The sequence below is a fragment of the Protopterus annectens genome, chromosome 2.part0 (genome assembly GCF_019279795.1).
Source record: "Protopterus annectens isolate FY-2018-M chromosome 2.part0, PAN1.0, whole genome shotgun sequence".
NCBI lineage: Eukaryota > Metazoa > Chordata > Ceratodontiformes > Protopteridae > Protopterus > Protopterus annectens.
Window position 1 is genome coordinate 1,661,519,550 of NC_056728.1, and position 20,781 is coordinate 1,661,540,330.

At 40.1% G+C, this 20,781-nt stretch overlaps 1 protein-coding gene across 1 annotated transcript in view; it reads left to right on the forward strand.

Annotated features, from left to right (window-relative positions):
• Positions 1-20,781, forward strand: part of LOC122792867 (polypeptide N-acetylgalactosaminyltransferase-like 6) — a 1,270,224-nt gene that overhangs the window by 858,761 nt on the left and 390,682 nt on the right. The window contains exon 5 of the mRNA XM_044060426.1: positions 15,782-15,899. Within this exon, the coding sequence (XP_043916361.1) occupies positions 15,782-15,899 (118 nt within the window). The remainder of the gene's footprint in view (positions 1-15,781; positions 15,900-20,781) is intronic.

A 20,781-nucleotide genomic window follows, 5' to 3' on the forward strand; every position in this document is an offset into this window, starting at 1 on the left:
ATTCTACATCATTTGTCAATAATTTCTTTAATGGCAAACTCATTTATAACAGGTATGGAATGCACTTAGATACTACCTCATTTCAAGAAATGTAAGGAGTCCTTGTTTGTCTTTTGGTTGAAGCATAAGAACTATTTATAATACCAACTCTGACATTGCATCAGCATGCTAAAGGGGAAATCCTCAGTATACCAGCAATTCATCCTTCTTTAGAAAAGCTGGACAGTTATACCAGCAATTCATTCTTCTGGAGAAAAGCTGCCCAATAAAGCACTTGTGAACAAAAAATGAATGTGCCTGCCTCCCCTTATTCTTACATTCCCACATACGTACTCTTTAGAGAACATAAATACTGAAAAAGATAAAAATATGAAACCCCATGGGAGTTGGTTCCTTCTTCACCTGTAAAGTCAAAGGCACCTCACATACATGCAGAACTACAGTAGCAAGCAACAAAAACCTTCATGGAAACATGAGTGTCACACAGTTGTAGAATGAAAGAATAAAATAGACAATAATAATTCCTTGTTACACAACCTTTGGGATTTAAACTCTATCTAAAGCCATGGCTGGTAGTGTAATATTATGCATAGAGAGGTACTTAAAAATTCCTGATCACACCTGATTTCATCTGTGCCAACTGTCACATAATGATATTAGTAGTGTATGATAGTGGTTGCACATAATATGTGGAGGAGTGAAATATGGCAGCCTAGCTCCTTGCTATACAATGAGCAGTAACAGTGCTCATCAGTTTTACATAGATACACTGTCCCAACGCTTCCTGGAATTCACCAGTTCCAATGCCCTGGACCAGCTCATTCTGACCCCCACTAGAGGAAGCAACATCCTTGATCTGGTTATTACTAACATGGGCAACTGTTTCTCTACACCAGTAGTCAATCCCTCCCTGGTCAGATCCTACCATAAACTAATCACCATGGAAATCCACATTTCACCCACGCCCACCGCAAAGGTAACCACCTTGAAAAACTTCTCCAAAGCTGACTTTGGACTCCTAAAAACAGAGGTGGCTAAGTTCATGGCACCCATGCCAATGGAAAATAGCTGCATGACTGCCACATCATACACCAATGCACTGTATGAAGATGTACACAAATGCATGGAACTAGCCATACCCAACAGAACCAAGACGTTCTCCTCCAAAAAAAGTAAGCCAATCTGGTGGTCCCTGCCATTAATAAACTTTACAACAGAAGGAAGAAACTGTTGCAGAAAAAGGTGAAGTCTCAAGACTTGAAAAACTCCCTTATTAGACTCAACAAAAAGTTGAGATCCCTCATCAAATCCTCTAAAGCCAGCTATGAAGGCAGAATTGTGGCAGACACTAAAAACAATCACAAAGCCTTCTATAGCTATATCAAGAATCTCCATAGCAATACCTAGATTTACTCTGAGATACTGCACAATGGTACCTCCTATACTCAGCCAACAGATATTGCCAACATACTGGCTGACAGATTCAGTGCCAACTTTACCCCTCTCTTCCCCCCTAAATGACCAATCACAATACCTGAAGAATGCCAGGCAGTCAGCATTACTGCAGCACAGGTTAAAGCTGCATTGTCCAAGGCCAAGAATACAGCTTCCATGGAACCCGATAATATCCCTGGCTGTGTTCTACATGAACTACAATGTGAACTGTCACCACATCTGTGTGCCCTGTTCAGTTGCAGCCTCACCTCAGGCTTTGTCCCTACCAAATGGCACACTGCTACAGTCATCCCTCTCCATAAAGGGGGAGCAACTACAGACCCTGGGAATTATCACCCTATTAGCCTGACAAGTCAGATATGTAAAGCTATGGAGCGCATCATCATGGACCTGGTTAACAAAGATATAGGAAATCTCCAAACTCTAGACCCCATGCAGTTTGGCTTTGTGAAAGGGAGACCATGCCTGCTCAACCTGGTTGACTTCTTTGAGTCAGTCACCAGGGCTGTGGATGAAGGTAAGGCAGTGTATACAGCCTACCTTGATCTGGCCAAGGTCTTTGATACCATTCCTCACACGGGAATTATAGATAAACTCGCCAAACTAAGCATCAACCCCTATATCACTAGGTGGGTTGCAAATTGGCTCACAGATAGAACACACAGTGTGAAAGTAGTGGACTGCAAGTCAGGCTGTCAGCCAATCATGAGTGGAGTCCCACAGGGATCAGCCCTGGGTCCTCTCCCGTTTGAGATCTACTTCTCATAAGTCCAGGTCAACATGGAGGGACTCTCGCTGACCAAGTTTGCAGACGACTGCAAGCTGGAAGTCATTATTAACTGCCCAAGTGATGTAGACATCCTACAGAAAGGCCTCACTGAGAACAATGACTGATGTCAAAACCATGGCCTTAAGCTTAATAAAAAAATGCGTCATCATCCCCTTTGATAAAAACTCAGTTCTCACTAATTACCACATTGATAGGTGCCCACTGAACACTGAAGGAGTTATAAGAGATCTGAGGATGCAGGCTGACAGCAACATCTCCTTCGACCACCACATTGCCACTGAGGTCAGAAAGTCCTTCTATGTGGCACATCTCATTACCAAGGATTTTGGATCTAGAAAGCAAGAGGTCATTATCTCCCTCTACTCTTCCCTCATTAGACCAATTATCGAGTATAATGCCCCATTTGGCATGTACCTCATTCGATACCTGCAACAGCTGGAGAGGCCACAGAAGTACCTCACAAATAGGATCATAGGCATTAAACACATATCCTACATGGACAGATTAAAAAAACTCCAGCTATTCTCTGTCTCATATTGCCTACTTAGAGGTGATCTCTGCTTGATTTACAAAGCCATATCTGACCCAGCTCTGTTAGAAATGGTACATCTAAAGAAATCCCAATCCCTCAGCACCACACGCTCCAGACACCTCAACCTCATTACCACAATCAGCAGAACATGCTGGAGGGACAGGTTCCTCACCCAGAGACTGCCCATGCTTTGGAATAGACTTCCCATACATGTCAAGCAGAGCACCTCGATGACCCCCTTCAAGAGAAATCTTGATGAGTGGATGGGTAATAGAAAGTTCACCACAGGGATCACTCCAGTGGCTCTACTTGATAGAGGCACTGGTAACTACCATTGGGCAGCATGATGACTGCGCACTTATATGGGCTAGGCTTGTAAAGGCTCCAGGGCCATTAGCTTAGAACACACCTATGAACCTATGAAAGAAGTAAAATAAAAGGAAGGTGTTGAAGAAGATATCAGACCAAGGGAAGACAAATGTGAGAGAAAGATTGTGCAACCAATTGGGGGGGGGGGGGCATTCACACAAAAGTGAGTGGAACACTAGGATGGGGGATAGGATGGGATGGAGATGTGCAGTTGCAGTCTCTGCAGCTGTGATTCATTGAGAGATTACTCATCATCCTAGGTACCATAACCACTGGGCCCTATCTCAGATGGTAGTGACAGTGCTGGACAAGGACTCAACTCAGAGTTGCTGGAGGAGATTCTCCATCTGGCTAAGTGGGCATCTAACCTCTTACTGTTCAGCTGCTGATAAATGACAAAGATGTCACCTCCACTATCACTGAAACCAGTGGGTTGGCACAGCAGTCCCAGAATCTTGTTCATGGCTACTTGTAGTCAGGAGGTATGGAGATGACTGTGGCAGGCTAGGACTCAGATGTTGTAGGTGCTCCACTTGGGTGGGGGGGGCACAAGCCTTGTCTGAGGGGTAGTTGCAAGTCTTGAAGCTGCTGCATATCATCGGATCATAGTATCATAAGAAGTTACTAGGCTAATGGTCCTAAGCCTTTACAAGCCTAGCCAAGTTGTCCTTGTTTCCACGATCACCACCCATTGCCCCTGTCCAAGAGAGACACAGGTGGACCCCTCAGGGTGAATTTACAGTTACCCATCCAATCATCCAGATTGCATTTGAAGAGGGTCAATGAGGTGCTCTGTTTGACATGAAGTGGCAGTTTGTTCCAAAGGTGTGATAACTTCTGGGAGACAAATCTGTAACTCCAGCAGGTTCTATTAATGTCACATACCAAGTTAAGGTCTTTAGAGCAAGTAACCCATGTGCCATCTGACTTGTGGATATGCAGCATTTCCAGTAAAACAGGGTCAGAGATTGCCCTATACACAATCAGAGATCACCTCTGAGTAGTCTACATGAAACAGAATAAAGTTGCAGTGATTTCAGATGATCCACATAGGAAAGATGCTGAAGACCTTGAATTTTCCTTGTAAGGAACCTTTGTAGTCACTCCAATTGCTGCAGGTGCTTGGAAAGGTACATACCAAAAGGGGCATTGAACTCAATTATTGGCTTGAGGAGGGAAGAGTACAGGGAGGTTATAACTACTTTTTTTCTGGAGGCAATGCCCTTACTTATGAGATGAGCAGTACAGAATGCCCTCCTTACCATTGTGGAGATGTGATCAAGGGTAAGGTTGCTGTCAACCTGTGTGCCCAGGTCTCTCACCACTGACTGCATACTTAGAGTGCTGCTATTGATGTGGTAGTAAGTAGGAACATTGCCCTTATCTAAAGGGATGATAATACATTTTTTTGCATTGAGTTTAAGGCTGTGACTTTGGTACCAATCATTTGTTTGCATAAGACCCTCTTGTAGGATCATTAGGAGATTTTATGACCACTCCCAATTCACAGGCATCAGCAAACTATGTCAACCACAGACCTTTAGTTTTCACTTGTACTTCTGAGAAATAAATTATAAACAGCAGAGATCCCAAGACTGATCCCTGTGGAACACCACTGGTTACCGGTCTGCTGCTGGAGACATTTGAATGCAGGTTGTGCTCCTGGTATTAATGGGACTATGTCTGATTCTTGCTTGTTGAATTAAAAGTCTAAATCATTTTCAGGATTAAAGTGCTTATCTTTTATTTGGAAATAAACTGCTTTGGAACTGAAGTGGAATGAACAGAATGTTTTTCTGTGACCATGCTGCAGGTTTTTTAGTTTGAGTCCATCATTTGGTATTGGTTTAAACACGATACTTGTCAGGTTTTCTCATTAGGCAAATTGAGCAATTCAGAAACAGTAATGAGTCGAGTCATAATTAGGATAATCATCATGCCCAACTAGGTCAATCTGCACGATATAAATATGGCTGGAGGCACGGAGCCTTATTGCACTACAGAAGAGCTTATAGAGCAACAAGTTTTTAATATGCAACAGCTGTACCTTTGAGGAATTATAAAGTAAAGTAAAGCTCTGTGTGTACAAAATAATGCTGCTTTTTATATCTACATATTGCCAAGTATTGCTACTTTTAAATGCTATTGTACTTGTTGATTGGAAATAAGTTATTAAGACTAAGTATTTTGTGAAGGTGCATTGAGAGGCGGCTAAGGCAATTTTTGGGGGGAGGAAGGATTATGAAACATAATAGGAGACACACCCATCAGCACATACTCAGAGCACATTTTAACACTTTCTGTCTGGCCTTGTGATATCAGTTGTAGTGAAAATATCTGCCTGTTGCATGCATTACACATATATGTCATTTGCAACAGTGAGAACACAAACATGTCACATTGGTCAGCTGCAATATTATAGCTATTGCTTTTCTGGGGACATTTGCTCAATAAATTATGTGTCTGCCCTTATTTAAAGCATGTAGATAGAAATGTACAGCTGTTGAGCACACAACATTTATGCTATATGGGAAAGGGAGCAACTGATGCCTCTCATGAACAGGGATGCTAATTCCCCTTTTTTCCATACCTACAGAACAATGCTTAAAAAGCAGAGCAAGCATAAGCACATTGCAGACTCTGGTGACAAGACAGCAAGTAAGACCAAGTTCTCTGAAACAGAGAATGAGGTGCTACTCCAGGCCCTCTGTCTCTGTAGATGAAAGCTCTTTGGCCTGCACAATGTTGACCAGGTCTACCAGGACTGTGCCTGGCAAGATGCACATTCAGATGTTAATGTGGTTAGTGGCCACAATCATAGCTCATAGCTGGTGCACCACAGGGTCACTGACATGTCACATGCTGTATAACAAAGAGCTGTACACCTAGAAAAGGAAGGTAGATTTAGTGATTGGCCATTGACTGAACCACCTCTCAAAAAGATAGAGGAGCTCCTGGCGTCTATCAGAAGTTTTGGCAACTTCGCATAGTCCCACAGCATGGTGCTGAATGCTGGGGCAGAGATCAAGCAGCCAGCAAGACAATCTACTATGCAAACAGCAAATAGAAGAGAAGCAAACAGTTGAATAAACCCATGACAAACAGAACGACCAGATTGCCAGCTTTTAATAGCAAATGCACTCAGTACACTCAATAAATACCCTAGCGCCTCGGCTCAAAAAGCCTTCCAGGAGTGAAACCTTTAAAAAAAAGCATCCTTCTTATATACAAAAGATCCCGTCCCAACTATACAATTAAGCAATTAAGTAATAAAACAATTAAATTTAAACAATATATTTCCAATTGCACTCAACATTAAGTCCTCTAGGGGGCAATGTTGAAAATTTTAAAATAAACAAACTCTCTTTGTAGAACAGTTTCTCTTTTATGTTAAATCTGTAGTATCTATGACATCTACTATAGATGTCCCAGGAATGTAGACCTCTTTCTGTATAAGAATACCTGTAAGTCCTCTGAACCCCTTAACCACTGTCCAGATTGTTAAACCTGAGTGATTCTTGATATACAGGAAAATCTGGGGGTCCTCCTCCATAGCCATCTGCATAAGGCATGCATTTAAAATATTACTTTGTTAATGTCAACATTTGTACACCTCAATTTCATGTATACTTCTGGTACTGGCCCATACCTACACAGGATATTGTTATTTAGTGTATTAATGGGTGATTCATTATCCAGCACCAACACTGTGGAACTGCAACCACCTAGCATTGGGGGAACTACAACCCCTGATAATGACAGAGGGGATTAACTGGTGCAGTGAGGGAGAAAAGTGTGTATGTTGGATACAGAGACTATGGCCATTGCATTCCCTACACAGTCAGTGAACACAGACTCTTTGCCACAGATAACCAGGAGATATATACCACACTGGAAAGGCAGGTTAATGAAGCCACTGTCAGTCAAGTAGGTGTGGTACCCCCTAATCATCAAGGAGATGTAGTACCATCTAATCAGAATTTGCCCCTGGCCCCCATAGACTGACAGATACAGACAGGGGAATAGTGAATGGTGCTCACTGCAAACATGGGTACCATCCTCTCACTGAGGTTGTTGTATAAGTGACCATAACCCAGCATATCATATAGACAGCACCTTTTTGGAGATACAGTCTAGTACCACCCAAACAGTGGTAGAGTTGATGATAGTAATGCAGGATGTGGGCAAAATGACGTATGGATAGGTGTGTGTGTGTGATAACAGAATGTACCATGTCCTCTCCAGCTCACCTACTGGGGTGAAGAGCTATCCATGAAGCTAGTCCACTGCTACCTCCCCAGATGGTAGCCATCATGGCCATGGATGATTGGGCGGTGCAGTGGTGGAGCGGTTAAACTTGTCACCTCATAGCAAAAGGTTCTCTGGTTCGATTTTCAGTAGGGGTGCTTCTGTGTGGCGTCTGCATGTCCTCCCTGCATTCATGTGGGCTTCTTCCAGGTGCTACGGTTTCCTCACACATTCCAAAAACATGCTTCTGGAGCATTTCTCCCCGTGCCTCCACTGAAAATGAGCTCTGTCCCAGTTGGACTTTCACAGTAAACAAATGTTAAATAAATAAAGAAAAAGGTCATGCTCCTGCAGTGCTAGCACTTCTGTGGCTACATCTGTTGTGGATGTGTCTAGACCCAGGATAGGATGTCCCCATGGTTGTGGCAGTTGTGCCAATTGCATGTCTTGTATCAAACATCACTCACAGTCATGCAGCACACCAGCATCTAAGCATGATCTTGCTATACCCAGTGTAACATCTGGTAGAGCAAGCTCTTGTGGACAGGGACATGCATGAGATGCTGAAACCATTGCCATGCATACCCTAGAAATGTCCAGTACAGCAAGCCACAGTGCTCCAACCCCTGCAGAGGCTGACCCAGCAGACCCACAATCACCTTCTGTTAGCTATCATCCATCAACCCTCACACACACACACACACACACACACACACACACACACACACACACACACACACACACACACACACACACACACAAGCACACACACACTGAAAGGCAATAGACACAGCACCATGAGCTGTGCAAATGATGATAACAGTGCCCTACCCTTTATACATTGTTACTTGGGTTGCCTATATTTTATGCATATCATGGCCAGCCTATGCATGGGTAAGCATACCTATGTTTGATGCCTATCACGTACCCCCTGATGAATCCAGACAACAAAACTGTGCCTTCAGCAGCCCAAACACATACTCAGTAATGTTATTTGTGATTGGATATGGTCATACCCCTGTTCTGTTCGGTTTTGTGAATTTCTTATGGGTGTCATAAGTTATAGTTCCAGACCATATCCAGCATCACCAACAAGATGCCCATGGGAGAAGTCACTTGTCACAAAATGCTGGTAGAGGTGTGCCATATGTGGGAGTTGTGATAACTATCTAGGTGGCCTGCATACACATTCTCAATTATACCCTGTGCTTTACAGACCACCCGGCAGTTGATGACAGTGATATCCTTTATGGTTCATGTACTTCCTTCTCATTTCACCAGGTGGGTCCTTTATTTCAATGTGGTTAAAGTCTATGGTCCACAGTACCTCAAGAAAGTAGGCTATATCACAGAAATCCTGTATGGTGTTGGTTGTCCCCCTCTGTGGCATCCAGGAACCACATATGCTCCCCCACATGACAAACTATGGCATGAATGGTACTTGTGGTCTAATGCCAAGAGCTTAAATAAGAGACTCTACTCCCTCTAGGCTCTCCTCACACTGCAAAATGTGGACATCTGTGCAGTTACTGAGGCATGGTTTAATGCAGTAGAGAGCACCCCAGCAGTGCAGGGCTACAATACCTTCCACACATTTAGACCAGCAACTGCATAGGCCAGGACTAAAGTCTGAGTTGTCTTAATCTATATCAATGAACAAACCAAGAAACTTTGCAGTGTGGAGGATGTGATGTTCACTTCCTGAATTATGTTAAACACCAAGTTCATTAATAAAAAAATCAAACTGTAAAACACGTGCTGCATAATAATAAAATAGAAAATAGTAGGTAGTCCACAGTTCAGTTAAAAATGGAATATCCTTTATTGAAACACATAAACAAGTTATCCTAGTTGAGTGTAATAAAAAGCATCAAAAACATTATATATAATCAGGTTATTTGGAGCAGGGGAGTGGTTACAGAGGGTGGTTCTGTTAAGAGCAATGAAAGCATTACAATCATTCCTTAAATCAAGTCCCCTTCCCCCCTTAATGCCATAGTGTAATCAGAGATTGTACTACCTAAAACTGAAACTAAAAGCTAGAGACAAATTACAATATAAGACCAGTTTATTAACACCTTATATAGGCTAACCAAATAATCCAAACTATACTAATTAAGAAACTAACTAACTAACAAAAAGATCTAGTACTAGCCATCCATCAGAATAAATAATAAATATAAACTAAACCACTTTTAACAAAGATCACTTTCATATGAAATAAATACTTCATCAGGTTTGTGTGTCAATAACAAATTATAAAATGAATGAACGTGTATAAATCTACAAGTGAAAACTTAAGTAAGATGAAATCCAAAACTATAATTGCCAAGGTGGAAATACAGTGATAAATGTTAAATATAAATCGGTAATGCCACGGGGATCTGTTAAAGTATGGCATCTAACTAGGAAAACAGTTTGAATGTATAGAGTACACTCAAGAGATGTGTCCCTTTTGAAAGCAAATGTACCCTTATATGTGTAGCCATCATAAATACGCCATATGGACATAAGCCATCTGAACCATGTGCTTTTTATACTTATAAGTATGTGGAGAACAAAGTTATGTTTAATAAATGAATTAATTAATAAACTGTCATGATGTCAATCCTGTAGAAATGCACCTAGCATTAACAAGTGTACATGAATGGTTCTGAAGTGAAATGATGTAAGTAATCATCCAGTTTGGTAACTCAACGTGTAAAACCAGAAGGGTTGATGGAAAAATAATGTGGCTTGTTATATAATATATTACATACATTTTAAGTGTTATAACCAAGGTTTACCAAAACAGAAAATAGAAAATAGAACCATCAAACCATTTAATCCCAGTCAGAAAATAAGGTAACTTCTCTAAGACACTTAGCAAACTATCTCCTGAATTGTATGAAGCTAACAAAGTAACCTAAAATTATTAAGAATACAATTATCTAACATATAATATTAAATCTTCCAAATAACCTAGCAAATAATGTTAAGAATGTTAAAAAACAGTTAAAAATGTGAGAATGTTTAACAGATAAACCATGCTAAAATATAAATAGATGACAAACACCACAAGACTAGTCAAACAGAACAATGTGATTGAGCTTCATCATGTCCAGATTCCATAGGCAAAGTGCCAGATTATATACTTGCAAGATATAAGTCACATCTATGACACTTCACACTTGAGCTTACTGGAGGATCTTATCATTCAACCCAATACCATATTCACTATAAATTGGAGCACTTCCATGACCCCAAACTTACACGCTCAATGATTTCTGCATTTTGTAAACACAAAGCCCTCGGGCCAAAAAGTCCACACAGCCAATAGAGGTGGAAACATACTTGACGTGCTGCTCTCACATGTCTGGGAGAAAGCTGTACCCCTCTTGGTGTAGTGTCCTATGTGGTAAGGTAAGACCAGAAAGCTGTCTCCCTCATAATAAAAATCAGTCATGCGATCCCGGCCAATCCCGTAACATTTAGGAACTATTCTAAGGCAACCTTCCTACTACCAAGTGATAACCTGTCAAAATTTCAAGCCCACCCCAAATCCTGAGAACACAGCTGCCTATGTAGAATTGTTCACAGAAACCTTGTACAATCATGTCAATAAATATATACAGGCAACCATGCCTACCAGAAATAAGCCCAGAACTAACTCTAAAAACAAACCACCCTAGTGGAATCCAAACATGAACAGGTTGTAAAACAAAAGAAAAAAGTTGTAGCCAAGATTAGGAAGTGCTATACCCAGCATGATAAAAACACTCTCGTCAATCTAAACAAAGAATTAAGAGGGCAAATTAAATCTACTGAAGCCATATTTGAGGTAAAGATAGCTTCCCAGTTAAAGGACAACCACAATACTTTCTTTAGCTATGTCCAAAACCTCAAAGGCATGACACAGCAGTGTGTTTAACTGATTGTAAGCAGAGCAACCTAGATGGAGACAGAAAATATAGCAAATCTGCTGGCAACAAATTCAACTTCAACTTTAACCCCTCTCCAGGAAATACCATCTAACAAACCCTTCAACTATCACTAGGGAGCAGGTCCTAGATGCCCTGTCTCAGGCCAAAAATACTGCATTTAAGGAACCCAATAATATCGCAAAATGCCTCCTAAAGACCCTGAAACAATCTATTGGGACCACTGGAATTATTGTTTTACCAAATCATCCATACAAGCTTTGTGCCACATAAATGGAGAACTGCAATGGTCATCCCACTGCAAAAGGGCTGGCCATCAATGGATCCCTGGGAACTACAGAGCCATAAATCTGACTAGTCTCATATAAAAAGAATTATCATGAAAAGGATTTATAAGGACATGAAAAACCTTCAACCTATTTCTACTGGACCAAGGCTGCCTGTAAACATTGCCCTAACTTACATGTACCCCTTAAAATAACGTCTAATGCATTTATTTATTTATTTATTATTTTTGACATTTGTTAACCGAGTTGGTCCATCTGGGCTTGTGGCCCATTTTCAGTGGAGACCTGAAGAGAAAAGCTCCATTCACAAACAATTAACAGAATTAAAACATTTGAATCAAACGAATTACAAAAAAATTGTTAAACAGAAAGTTAAAGACGCAAAGTAGAATGCATGCACAAAGGAATATACACATCATGTTTTTTTACAGAGAAACAATATAGTTACATATTTAACATAAGAATTTTGTCCAGTAGTAGTAATTGATTGAATTTAGTAGGTATCCGCATAATAAGAGTACTTAGATTGGGTCTTGACAAGGGCAAATTTTGGAGTTAAGTAGATGAAGTTTAGTGAGATGGGTGGGTGACGGGACGCATGTTTAGGAGAAGTTTGTTCCAAGCAAAGCCCACAGAGTTTTTATACAGAAGTTTGCCTACTGTTTTGTTTGGGTTGGTAGATGTCAAGTAGTTGCTGATTAGAGGTACAGAGAGTCCCAGGTGAAGTACAGGGTCTATATTAGAACAACGAACTTTCAAAATTTCGAGTGTTCTAATATCGAACCCTATTAATCGAAAATTTAAAACATCGAACATACAGAACAGCAAATTTTTTCCTAGGGAACAAATTCGCTGTTCCAAAACACATACACACAACACAAGTGCACCAAACAAACAGCAATCCACACACGTGCACCTAAACTCTTGCACCTAACCCTACACTAAACTGTGCATAAACCACTAACTATCCACTTACCTTATTCCAAACCCTAACCCTAAGGTCCGTCACTGTCGCACAGCCACCTAACCCGCACCCTAACCCTAACTCACCTACCCCGCCCTAACCCTCACATCCACACAATCGCACACTTACCTGACCCATGCCCTAACCCTAACTCACTTACCCTGCCGTAACCCTCACGTCCACACAATCGCACACTTACCTGAACCTGACCCGTAACTTATCACCACAGCGCTGAAAATACTGAAGCAACAGAAACTGACAACCGAATTCTTTCCATAGGAAAAAATTTAGTTTTCTGTTTCTTCGATATTTTCAGCATTCACTGAAAACGGGTCGATATAAGAACACTCGAAATTTTGAAAGTTCGGTGTTCTAATACAGACCCGAAGTACAGATAGAGATTAATGATTAATGTCTGCATATTGGGTATATTGATATCTGCCTGTATTCTTTGTCAGTATTTTTCTAAACATGTCTGCCTGAGTTTATCACTCAGTGATGCATGTGCTATATCTTTTTTGGTATGTGGAGCTTTTCTCCCCGAGCCTCCGCTGAAAATGGACATATATCCAGTCGGACTATCCTGGTTAACAAATGTAAAATAAAATAAATAAAATAAAATAAATGAAGGAAGAAAGAGCTGGACAGGATGAAGGTTTGTAAAGAATGAAGTGTAACATTTGAAATTGTGATAGTAGTAGTTGTAGGGGGAGTGCAAGCCACTGGAGTGAGTTTAGGACAAGGCAGTGATGTGCATTGTATGGAGAGTTTGTGATAAATCTAGCTATCTTATGGTCAGTTTGTTGAAGTTTGTTCAAGTCTGTGGTTTGAATGTTGGTAAGAACTGGGGCAGTGTATAGAAGGGAGTGGAGGAGGAGTGCTTGTGCAAGGGAGAGACTGGCATTAGGGGTTAGATTTTTTTTGTTGTGATACAGTAAACCTAGTTTCTGGTGTGTCTTTTTTATACACTGGAGTATGTGAAGGTTGAATTTGAGTTCATCATCAATGATGAATCCAAGGAGTTTTGTGTGGGTTTTGGGTTGGATCATTGTATTGTTAGAGGATGTAATGGCAAAGATGGATTTGTGATGAGTGAAAGAGTGGGGGCAAAAGAGTAAGAGTTTGGTCTTCTTAGGGTTAAGGATAAGTAGATTATCAGAAAACCACTGCTGAGTGGATAGAAAGGTATGTTGGGTTAGGGTATGGAGTTCAGAGATATTGTTAGCGATAGAGATGAGAGTTGAGTCACCAGCATATTGTATAAGGGAGGATTGTTTACAAGATGTATAGAGATCGTTGGTAAAGATGTTAAACAGAAGGGGACCCAGGATGGAGCCTTGTGGTACACCGGTTGGGACAGATATAAATGGAGAGAAGGATGACAGCCATTTAACAGATTGCTGGCTGCAGGATAGGTAACTGGAGAACCAGGCGAGGGAGGTGGAGGATAGGTTGAGATTAGCAAGTTATTCCCAGGGGGGATATAGATGGAAGCAACAGCAAGTTTCTTGTGAGGATTAAGTTGGCAGTTCAGGGTGATAAATTCAGCTGGGTGGAAGTCAGGGATGGATGTGGTGGAAGGAGAGAGGTTGAGGCTGTTGGAGTAGAGGATGGCTATGCCACCTCCTTTTTTGGGGGCATCTGTCAGAAATATACTTATAAATATATAAACTTGCAAGACACATTTGGGATGCTTGATTAGGCTTGTAACAGCCCCAGTGGGTGTTATTCTAGTATACACTTAGCCTGTGAAACTATCAAAAAATTGATGTGGTATTCTAGATGGAGGTACCTGAGAGACACTTACTGTGTTCCAAGTAGGTCACTGAAAGGTCCCTGTCGCTAATATATGTAAAGTTACACATACCTTAGTATCCAATGACTGCGGTGGTGGTGCTGCGGTAGCGTTGTCGCCTCACAGTAAGACGTTGTCCTGTTTGATTCTCAGCTAGTGCATTTTCTGTGTGGAGACATGCATCAATGGGCGTACCTTTGTTGAAGGTTGTGCTTCAGCGCCGGCAACTCGGCACGTAAAAAATCTACTGCCAATCATCAGTGGACTGGAGTTCCGCTGTGGCAACCCCTAAATGGGAAAAGCCAAAAGACACAACAACCTTAGTATCCAATGAAATAAGTACTCTGTAACTCCCACAGGATTACAGCTGAGGCCTACACATGTCCAGAATGTCTTGCATGGTGTCCCTATCTACACATTACCAGTTGACAATGTCTGTATTATGGAGTCTGTTCAACATAAAAGCAATCAGATGACCCAGGGATGACATTATGTACTGAATAGGCACAGTAGTGGTAACAACAGCCTCTTACAGATATACATTTATAATTCCATGGTAACCCCTAATATTCTTTTGAGGTTTCCTTAGTCTGAACAGGAACATTCACCCGAGTTCAAATATGCAGTGGGTGCAGCCCCACTGTGTGACATTTATCAATCACTCCACCATGCTGTTTTGCTTCATTACTATAACCCATGATGCTCATTACTATGTTATCACACAGCCATTAGCATACCACTCCTGACAATGTACTCGATCTACTCAGCTTAAGGCATGTGTGTTTCTGAACTGCACACACCCTGTGCATGGCCACACATCATACAAATTCACTTAACACAATGCAGGAAAGTTTTCTCAATCCAGTACTCTGACAACTGATATTTTCACTTTGTTTATCTATTTGCTCAAAGATCTATTTAGATTACTCACATTAAGCCTCAAACCAGTTTTTATATGTCAGTGGTACTCGTTCTGTGATGATGTCTCATATCTATTACACTGTAAATCTGATGTCTGTAATACTCAGTGATTATGAAAGTTGACAGCATTGCACCCGTGTACATGTTCACTCACACACACACACACACACACACACACACACACACACGCACACATGCACACATGCACACACACGCACACGCACACATGCACACATGCACACACACACATACACATACGAACATACACACACACACACACACACACACACACACACACACACACACACACACACACACACACGCACAAACATAAAAACACAAGCAGCAAAGGATTATGTGAATGTAAAATGATTGCTGTGGTAACTGTAACAAAATTCTAATCTGAATTATTTCTGTTGGCTACTTAGACTTATAAACTTTGAAGTAACTTTATAAAACTTGAATCCCAACAGTAAATGTGTAATAACTCTTTGATACAGGTCTCCTGTTATGGCTGGAGGGCTGTTTGCTGTTGATCGCCAGTGGTTCTGGGAGCTTGGTGGATATGACACTGGTCTAGAGATCTGGGGAGGAGAACAGTATGAAATCTCTTTTAAAGTAAGTTGTCAGTTAAAAGAAGATCCATAGCAATTTGTTGCTAGTCTTAAACCTGTGTGTTTATTCTATAGTAATGGTTTTCTATGCATGGCCTTAAATATTTGATTGTAATAACTTATAATAAACTTGCAAAGTATTAAAAGATATTTAAGTCAGAAATAAATATATTTATGATCCTAGAACGTGTTAGTATAAAAACTCCTTGCCTTTTCTAGTGAGTCAAGTCACTACATTTAGCAACTTAAGCAATGTGCTGAATTACCCACAACAGTGGGTGCTAAGATAGTTTGCTTTTCAACTGAAATACATCTTGTGGCAATAATTTAGATGCTACATGATGACTGGCATTTTTATTTACTTATGTATTGATTGCATTATATTTGTTACCTCAGAACTTTTCTCCCCAGGCATCCACTGAAAAAAGGGCATTATGCCCAGTCAGACTTTCCTGATAAACAAGTCAGTAAGTAAATAATAACTATGTATGTATGAATGTATGTAATTATTATTATGCTATATTTACATTACTGGGCAAATTATTTCAAAGAATTAGCTGAATAGCTGATTCAGTAGTTTGCCCTTAAATTAAGAAAGAAAGATGATCCAGAAACAGTTCCAGAAGCAGGAATGCAATGTAAAACTATCATACAATCATCAGTGTTACAACAGTACTTCTGGGTTAGTCTCTACTACCACAGTTATTGAGACTTTGGGAATTCCAAACCACGGAGGACATATAATTGTAGGGCAGATACAGCTACCCCGAAACACAATTACTTATTTATTGCTCATATATGGGCTTTTTTATTTAATTTAATCATTTAATTATGTGTTAACTTGAACTCTTTTCTGTCATGACCTGGGCCTCATGGCAAATATACTGAATGCAATCAGCATTCATGAAAAATAACATGATATCATTATAAAATGCTCACAATTATAATACTGTCCAAAAATGTACTTGCATAAAATGTTAAGAAAATAAATTATGATAGTTGCATACATTCCTTACAATGGCGTGGCACACGTGCATATATAATTGATTATCTAGATGAGATTACAATTAATATGAAGCTCCAATAAAGAAGGTGTATACAGAAAAGCACAATATACATTATACTTCTGTCATTGACATTAATATTGACTGGCAGCTGAGCTTAATTTTAATAGATTTCGTTAATTTCTGAAATATGCCAAAGATTATCCCAGCTGGCTGGTGATACTTTCCTAGAGGCAGTCGCTCTAACAATCAGGTTAAAGGATGGTTATCTCAATGTTAGAGCTACTTGTTTCATAGGCCACAAAGGGTAGTAGTGAAATCTTTTCACCTAATTATCAGACTGGAATGGAGAGTACTGTAAATGAGGTCTATATTATATGCTCGAAGAGACTTTGAATAACAATCGACTTCTTCGAACATATAATCATCGACACCTAAAGGGCCAATGCTCTAAAGCGTGAACGGCCATGTCCACAAAATTTTTCCTTGGGGAAAAAATTTAGTTGGCCATTGTTGGGAATTGCCCTTTTCCTCAACGTACAGCGATTTCAGAGTTGGTATATTTAGTTAGCTGACCATTATCAGGAATTGCCCTTTTCCTCAATGTACAGCGATCTCGAAGTTGGTATATTTAATTAGGGGTGTGTGGGGGACACAGCCCCCAGGTCACCGTGGTGTGGGGATTAAAGACCCCCACATCGAGGGGTGTGGGGGGCAAAGCCCCCCACTTGATTAGGGTTTTGAAGTTTGTGTTTTTTGTGTACAGCCCCATGAATATTTTCCCCAAGGAAAAAAATTGCAGATGTGGCCATTCGCACTTTAGAGCATTCACTCTTTAGGTGTTGATGATTATATTTTCGAAGAAAAGTCTCTTCAAGCATATAATATAAACCCATGTAAATGTTGTAACTAGCTTTACTACTGTAGCCAGGTGGCCCCTGATACTGTAGCCAACTGGCCCCTGATACTGTAGCCAGCTGGCCCCTGATGCTGTAGCCAACTGGCCCCTGATGCTGTAGCCAACTGGCCCCTGATACTGTAGCTAGCTGGCCCCTGACACTGTAGTCAACTGGCCCTTGATACCGTAGCCAATTCTCCCTTTGCATGGATAGACAGTAATGCTCCCCAGTGTCAGATAAAGAAATGAAATGACATACTTTGCTCATGGTTGTCTGCAGTACATGGGTATTACAATAGAAAATTACTGTTAGTAAAGGGAGTGTGTATTTTAACCTAGGAATGATAAAATTAGACCCAATAGTTCATGTAGCTTTAAGTGTCAGATAGCTGCTAAATTTACAGCACACTTTAAACTACAACAGTACCTTATCAACTGCTGTAACCACACCACTTTTAAAAGATAAACTGGTGTCCAGAAACACACCCAGATATTTGCAACTAACTGCTATGTTTGATACATAATTTATATGGAAGGCATTTGACAACATGAACTTTTAGTTAAAGCCAAACAGCATGGTTGTACATTTCTTAAGGTTAATCATCCATTGTTTTTTCAATTCCGCACATAGCCCTGTTGTGGTATCTCTTCCATGCAACACACTCACATGAACACTCACATCTATGGCCAATTTAGAGTTTGCAATGAGACTACTGTATGTCTTTGTAATGTGAGAGGAAATTGGCACAGGAAGGACATGCAGACTCTGCACAGAAGGCACCCCAGTCAAGAATCAAACCAGGGAACCTCTTGTGAGGACAATATGCTGAGCCACTGTGCTATCTTGCTAGAGTTAATTAATAGCCTATTGTTCTATTTTATCCTCCATTTAGTTGTTAGTGTTAATTATTATTCTTTTTTTTTAACCCACATACTTAGCCACACTGTATGTGTGTGTGTGTGTGTGTGTGTGTGTGTGTGTGTGTGTGTGTGTGTGTGTGTGTGTGTGTGTGTGTGTGTGTTTGTGTCTGAGAAAACACGAGATATATTATAATGTGCCGCATTTCTTTCTCTTGGTCATAGATAAACAGCTGAGATATAACCATTCAAAAAGTGATAACTGAAGGGGCTGGGGGTAGACAGAATGTATAAGCAACTGATTAAAGTTGTCAATTAATCACAGTTAAAATGTTGTTTGGTGTGTGTGTGTGTGTGTGTGTGTGTTTAAAGCAAACTGAAATATCTAGGCAGTTTTACTTGATTGTAGCAAACTGAAATATGTAGGCAGATTTACTTGATTGTAGCAGAACATCAGATGTTTACCTAGTCAAAGGGGTTTACCTGGGGCAGTCTATGTGCAAAAACAACTGAACTGTGTTCACTCAATCACAATTAAATGAATGCAAATCTAAACTGTCAGAGGCATTGCCTGTAGATTTGACAGACTTTATTTTTCTTCATCACAGTCAAAAATCAGAGATGGAACATTTTGAGAAGGGGCTATGTGTGAAAGATGAAACATGTACCATTAAATTAATTACTGCAGCCACTATCTGTAACCAGTTTACATGATTTCTCCGCAGTCAAAGAGGTGTACCTTATCAAAAGAGGCAAAGTCAACTTTTATTGATTGATTGATCAATTGATTGATTTATGTATGTATGCATGCATGTATGTATGTATTTTTAAACAAAAAAGTGGACTGCTCAAACACGACCTAGGCCAAAAGGTCAAAGGTAAATGCACCATACAGTATATAGGGAAATTTAGTGTAGCCAATCAACACACATGTGTTAGGAGGTAACAGGAGTGAATACAGAAAGGCAGGTGAGGAACATTTCTATTCCACAAAGAGGATGATCAGTGGTCAAGACTGAACCACAAATGCTGGAGCTGTAAGGCAGAGATCTTGCCACTAAGCCACCATGTTGCTTGTTCTAAAGAAACACCCTGTGCAAAAGTAGAAGTATTATTTCATGGCACTTTGTGAAAGAAGTGGGGGTACAGCCTAAATATTGGCTTCTACAATTACATTTTTTTATTATAGCTGGTAGTGCTACCTATTGTGTTTTTTCATCCATTAGTATCTCATAGTTTAAAAAAATTAATTACACACTGATCACAACAGACTTGTACATATACTTATTTCTTACAGGGACAGCTATTCCATTACCTTTGGACCAAAAAGCGCAACATAAATACAGTTTAGAACTGAATATATAAAAATGTATATAATATTTTATGATAAAATTTCAGGCTGCTTCAGAGCAATAAACCCTTATTAATATTCACACCCCAAATTCTGAGTTAGATTTAGAATGTTTAAGGTACCAAAGTGCATAATGTTTTGCCTCTGTAAAGCATGAGTATATGACTCCTGTTTGAGCTGAGGACTGCAATACATATCCAAAAAATACCTGAATTGCACTGGTACTATATAAGAAGTAAAACCATGTAGACTTTTCATAAACATGACATTAATTTCACTAGAAATATGTTGCTATCTAAAATCCCTGTAATGGTCATGAAAGTATGAACCGGGCAGCTTCAGTGACCTTTTTGGTTTGAAGAGGTCAACCCACATCTAGAGTATCACTTCACATTACATTACATTACAGGTAATAACTGCATATTTCTCTATAATAGTGTCATTTTCTGCCATTGGAATGATGACAACAGAACAATCAGAATTCATTGTATCTGAAAGATTAAAATGGTCCTGCTGAGCAGTTAATTTCTTAAGGATGAACTGCCATTGCCAGTGATAGTAAACTGAAAATCCAAGAATAATTTTCTGGAATTTTTCTAGAAATGTCAAATGGATATTGAAACATTACCTCATAAAACATAAGAAAACATTTGCATTTCTATGTGTCAATCTAGTAAGTTGTGGTATATCTATTTTTCTATTAGGGTTTGATGTGTGGCTTCTCCTAAGGTTGGAGAATGCACAACATGTCCACAATATTTCTAGATTCAGTTGG